This window comes from Cherax quadricarinatus, unplaced genomic scaffold (assembly GCF_038502225.1).
Source record: "Cherax quadricarinatus isolate ZL_2023a unplaced genomic scaffold, ASM3850222v1 Contig836, whole genome shotgun sequence".
NCBI lineage: Eukaryota > Metazoa > Arthropoda > Malacostraca > Decapoda > Parastacidae > Cherax > Cherax quadricarinatus.
In genome coordinates, this window is record NW_027195862.1 from 1 (window position 1) to 6,442 (window position 6,442).

The 6,442-nt window shown below is 39.9% G+C and overlaps 1 protein-coding gene across 1 annotated transcript; it reads left to right on the forward strand.

Moving 5' to 3' along the window:
* Nucleotides 1–598: 598 nt before the first annotated feature.
* Nucleotides 599–4,301, forward strand: LOC128706265 (adenylosuccinate synthetase isozyme 1 A-like). Its single transcript, XM_070080717.1, is given in 5 exon segments — nt 599–709; nt 1,598–1,677; nt 2,846–2,963; nt 2,966–3,272; nt 3,275–4,301. Coding segments are annotated over 5 exon segments (1,476 nt in total). The 3' UTR covers nt 4,135–4,301.
* The last annotated feature ends 2,141 nt before the right edge of the window (nt 4,302–6,442 follow it).

Consider the following 6,442-nt stretch of genomic DNA (forward strand, 5'->3'; position numbering starts at 1 on the left):
ATCTATGGTTTGGGGAAAAGCTACGGCGGGGAGTAGGGGGGGGGGGTCCATGCGGTGGCCTGGTGGGGAGGGATTTCAGAAAAGTTATAAGTGACAGAGATAGAATGGTACTAGAAGGTAGAATTCGAGTGGAGGAGGTAGAGGAGGTGATTTTTAGTATGAGTAAAGGAAAGGCACCAGGTATAGATGGCATTTCGAATGATTTTTATAGGGTGCATTGGGGAAGTATTAAGCATTGTTTGGTTGATGTATTAAATTGCATGCTCACAGAGGGGAGGTTAGGTATGTCACAAAGTACGGGGCTAGTTGTGTTGGTGATCAAAAAGGGAGGGGGGAGAGGTCTGAGTGCATATAGAGCAATATCTCTTATGTGCTCAGACTATAAAATCTTTGCAAAAGTTTTAGGAAACAGAATGAGGAAGGTTATGGGGTCTCGTTGGAACAGAGGACAGTAGTGGTTAATACGCTTGTTTATAGTAAGGTATGGGGTGTGGCTGAGGTGTACCCTTTAAGAGATATGGATATTCAGGAACTGCAGAGAAGGGTCTTACGTTATGTTTCGGGTTTCGGGAGAGCTTGGTCAAGTCGGGAGGTTGTCATGACCCATGTTCGTCGTGGGGGTTTAGGTCTCTTGGCTTTGGGGCCACGGGTGAAGGCCCTCTATGTAAAGCAGTGGTTCCTCAGGGTGGGCGGTGAGAAGGACATCCGGGTGGGTCGGGTTATGATCGAAATGCATAAATGGTGGAGCGGTAGGGGATTAATCGAGTGTGAGGACATGCTGCGTTTGTTGTTCAAGTTGAGAAATGTGCAATGGATCCGGGTGGGACAAATGGTCAGCATATGTTTTCGTGGGGAAATTGTACAGGGATTGTCTGTTTTTCCACTGTATAATTGGGGGGAAAAATGGGAAGGATTTTGTAAACTTAAGTTGGCACCAAGGGTTCGTGAATTGGTGTACAGATTTGCCATGGGAATTTTAGCATCAAAATCGGTCTTAAATAGGATGGATTTGGTAAGGGAGGAGGATTGCTTGCGTTGCGGTCTCGAAGAAACAGCTTTTCATGCTGTCTACTACTGTGATACCTTGGACAAAGTTCGTTCGTGGTTGGGGTGGGTTTTAGATTTTCTTAGTGGGGGAAGTATTTCAACCTTACATTGGACGTTAGTGGAGTATCAAGTGAGGTACGAAGAGCAATAATGTACGTGGTGGTTGATTTCCTCTTTATCTCGTGGGGTATGCGGGAAACCGGGGGATCAGTTAGGATCTGGGCAATTGCGGCAGGTATCTACAGAACGTATTGCAGAAATAAACTCATATATGGTAGAAGTTGGGACAATAGTTTTCCTTCAAAGTATCGAAGTCTTACTGTTCAAAGGTTACTGCAACTGCGGGTGGGGTAAGGCAACGGGGGGCTGGACTACCCCCCCCGTGGTAGCACCAAACGGTATGTTAGAGACTTCAGGGTAGAGGGCGGGTTTTAGGGAGTGGCATGTATGTATTATGAATGGTACCGTGTGTCTGTGTGTGTATGGTTGTGGCGTTGTGTGGCACTGAGATCTTGGATTAATCCTAAAATGGTCATGCATCTTGATACAGATAAAAAGCAATATTTCAGTATATGTTCCAGCCTCTAGCAAGACTGAACTGGTTCCCGACTATAACCGGGGCTTGGTGAAGTATGTTGGGTCTTTCCTGGGATAAGATAAGATAAGATTTCGTTCGAATTTTTAACCCCGGAGGGTTAGCCACCCAGGATAACCCAAGAAAGTCAGTGCGTCATTGAGGACTAACTTATTTCCATTGGGGTCCTTAATCTTGTCCCCCAGGATGCGACCCACACCAGTCGACTAACACCCAGGTACCTATTTGCTGCTAGGTGAACAGGACAACAGGTGTAAGGAAACGTGTCGAAATGTTTCCACCCGCCGGGAATCTAACCCGGGCCCTCCGTGTGTGAAGCGGAAGCTTTAGCCACCAGGCCACCGGGCCACTCCCGTTAGGTTTAGTTTAGTCATTTGTAAGCGGATGCCACGCTGATATCACCGCTAAAAGTACAACGTTATACTGGCCTTTAAGGGGAATGTTCATAAGCAGACCTTTGGTGATGGTTGTAAACTTTTGATGAAGGGCAAAAAGTTTCATTTGCCTAAGATTGTTTTGTATATGTAGTAGCGGTCACCGCTGTGAGGGGGGGGGGTTGAGATGTATGATGTCCTATATTGTAATCTATGGACATTCAAGTTCCTTGGGCAGCAGCTTTTGTGGGATATGTTGTTCTGTCACCCAGTGATATCACATGTATTTTTTTATTTATCATTTATGGTGCATATAGTCAGTTGATGTTCAACTAATATCACTGTATACAAGTAAGGTATATTTTTTGTGGGTTTATAATTAGTTTGAGAAACTAAATATGGGGTTGGTCGGGGTATTAGGTGTCTTAGTGTTTCCTCATATGTAATCATACATGTTAGATCTGTAAAAGTCTTATGTTAATTATTAAAGGATTTTTGCATATTTTGATTCCTTTTTCAATATATGCAAAACCAAAAATAAAGAACACCATGTTCCAATTTCAAGAGTCATGTAGCCTTCTGATAGTTATTTTATATTCCCATATTACCATTGAGTGTACAATGTATTAGTTTATATGATATTGTTTTTGTATATAAATTTTTTATATAATCATAGTACCACGGTGTGTGCAATGCATTAGTTAATATGAAATTGTTTTTGTATATAAAATTTCATATACAATATGAATAAGACTGTCAGTTTTTGGTTATATAGTTATTTTGTGGTTAAGATATTGGCTTAGCGCTTCTTTTTTATTATAATAATAAGGAAGAGGCTGAGACATGAGCCATACAACAAAGTAACAGTGGTGCTGGGAGCACAATGGGGTGACGAAGGTAAAGGGAAGATGGTGGACATGTTAGCTGGCTCCTCTGATGTGGTGTACAGGACAGGTGTCAGGGAGGCAACAATGCTGGTCACACAGTAGTGACTGGAGATGCAGAGTATGACTTTCACATTCTGCCATCTGGCATTATCAACACCTCAGCTGTGTCTGTCGTAGGTAATGGTGTTGTAGTGCACCTTGGTCAAATGTTTGAGGAAATAGAGAAGAACGAAGCGAAAGGTTTGAAAGATTGGGAGAAACGACTTACCATATCTGATAGATCTCACATTGTATTTGATTTCCATCAAAGTGTAGATGGCTTGCAAGAGCAGGAACGTTCTATGGATAATTCTGGTACTAAAACCCTGGGCACTACTCCAGTAAGGCTGGGAGACATGGGCTTAGAATGGCAGATCTTCTGGGAGACTTTAGTTTGTTTGAACAAAGGTTGAGGAACTTAGTTGATTCGCACAAGAGAATGTTCCCTGAACTGCAGGTAAATGTTGAAGAGGAAGTTAGTAAGTACAAAGATTATGCTGAGAAAATGCAGCCCTTGGTAGCCAACACACTGGCTTATATTCACAAGTGTCTTAAGGAGAATAAGAAAGTGCTGGTAGAAGGAGCTAATGCGGCCATGTTGGATATTGACTTTGGTACTTATCCATATGTGACCCCAAGTAATTGCAGCATTGGCGGTGTATGTACTGGACTGGGCATTGCTCCTCAGTACATTGTTGAAGTGTATGGGGTAGTAAAGGCCTATACTACTAGAGTGGGTGTTGGACCTTTCCCTACTGAGCTTCATGATACTGGAAAATTACTGCAGTCTCGTGGGGGTGAATATGGAGTAACCACTGGGAGACCAAGAAGATGTGGCTGGCTGGATGCAGTGCTCTTGAGTCACTCCAATATGGTGAATGGCTACACTGCTATTATTCTTACCAAGTTGGATATATTAGATGAGCTAGAAGAAATCAAAATTGGCGTTGGCTACTTAAAGAATGGAGAAAAAATTGAACACTTCCCAGCAAATATGGGTGAATTGGAGGATATAACAGTTGAGTATATCACCATGCCAGGATGGATGCAAGATACCGATCAGTGCCGCACTTACGAGGAGCTCCCACAAAATGCCCGCAGTTACGTTGAAAAGATAGAGGAACTTATCAGTGTACCAATGAAATGGATTGGTGTTGGAAAATCACGTGCCTCTATGATCACAGTCTTCTAGAGGTTTGACTCCTGTCACCAAAAGAAATTTGGAAAATGAAACAAAATATCATGGAAGAACTGCAGTGTTACTAAAGTAGAGATATCTGTAATGTTTGCATAAACCCTGAACAGGACCACATTACAATTAAAGGTTTATTCTCGTCCGGAATTCTGTATATTATTCAATACAAAATATTTGGAAAAAAAAAATTATAATAATAATGTGGTTAAGCATTGTCTGCATCGCTCTTGGGCTGTGTAGACCCCCTTGCCTGACGCTCCTCAGTAACCTGACAGCAGTGGTACGAGGAGGTGTTGTTGTGTCTCTGTTGACACCACTGGAAAATTACTGGTGTTAAGATGGCGGTTTGTCATCGCAGACGCATTAATACTATTGGTATTGAACTGCTTCGAGGTGCGATTTTTTTTATTTAAAAAGTACATCACAGCACATAAAAAATAACAAACAGGCCTTATCCGTCAACACATGTAATAAACTTATCATGGCCATATAATACCACATACAAATATAAATAATTATACATCATGTAACAAATATTATCTAATGAAAACACAAACAGTAACCAAATTAAGGAGAGAATTGATACATACTTCCGTACTAACTACATCAAAAGTAAAACCAGATATTCTGTACTATGACTTAACGTCATAAGGTAATAACTCAAAAGAGCACAGTATGTTACATACCGTAACCCTGCAAACTAAACCTCCCCCCTACCCCAGACAGAACCCCCCCCCCTTCCCCAGACAGAACCCACCCTTCCCCAGACAGAACTTCCCATTTGAAAAGTACAACTTAAAATCAGAACCACAAGAGTGCACAATAAATTAAGTTAACCCTAACACATCTATAATGCTATCCAGAAGTATAAATTTTACAACACGTAAGAATATGAAGCATAAACTACAATGATACATCTGTTCCCTAAACTTAAAATGGTAAAGGTTATAACTGCCTCACGGCTTACAAAACAAACCAAGTGCAATAAGTACATTATGTAAATATGGAACAGTTTTTTTTTTTTTATTTAAAAGCAACATACACATAAACCATAATAAGAAAAAACACAAGCCGACAATTAGCAAATCAAAAAACCGTGGCAGACAATGTCAGTACACACACAAAAAACAAAATACATTTTAACACATTGATATAACAAAAATTCTACTGAAATAAACCCAACCTATTTACAGAAAAAAACATACCGACTACTAATACAAAACGTCGGAGTCATTATAAAACATGCAGGAATAAGTCCTATAATCATGTATATATGTATATACATACACATGCACATATACACACACATGTATGTGCACATTTGTTCTTACAGAACAGACTGGATTATACACTAAAAAAAAAAACGCAAAATGACTTATCACCAAATAAACTAAATATATAACATCCATAACAGAAGTGGCAGACAATGTCAGGTACACACAAAATACATTTTAACACCTTGATATAACAAAATTCTACTGAAATAACCAAACCAATTTATGGAAAAAAAAAAAAACATACCGACTTCCAAACAAACAGTCGGTGTCATTATAAAACATGTAGGAATAAGTCCTACAATCATATATATATGTATATATATACGCATGCACACACACACACGTGTATGTGCACATGTGTTCGTACAGAACAAACTGGATTATACATAGAAATAAAACGCTAAATGACTAGTCACCAAATAAACTAAAAATGTATTACATCCAATAAAGAACTATACCTAAGACATTGGTTCCCACAAACACACCTACACACACACAAAGTTAATGTTACCGATTAACACTCAATATATGACCTTCCATACAAAATGAAGGGTATATATAAACCCCATAAAATACTTATATATTCTCGTACATAGTCCATAATGTACCCCTTCAATATGATCAAAAGAAAGACGTATGACAAGGATAAAGCTATCATCAGATTCAAATATATAAACATATCCTCACATATACATATGAATATACACCCCCTATATAAAATGTTTCTTATAACAATAAAAGAAAAAACAGAAAATAACATACAACTTTTAACTCTGTGGTTTTACAAAATTCATAAGGTCTACATACCCCGGAGCCCCCGACGGTTCCCTGCAAAAAAACTTTACCCACATCAAACACCTTGCAACCAGTCAACCTTCCTCATCAGGGATCCAATCACTCCAAGAGGACACACCACTGAAGAGACCAACCCCTTGCCTCTCACCCCGTCAGCAAGCGGAGTAGACGTTCAACAGTAAGTCCACGATATCCCACCGGAAAACTAGTTACCCACCTTCCCCCATATAATT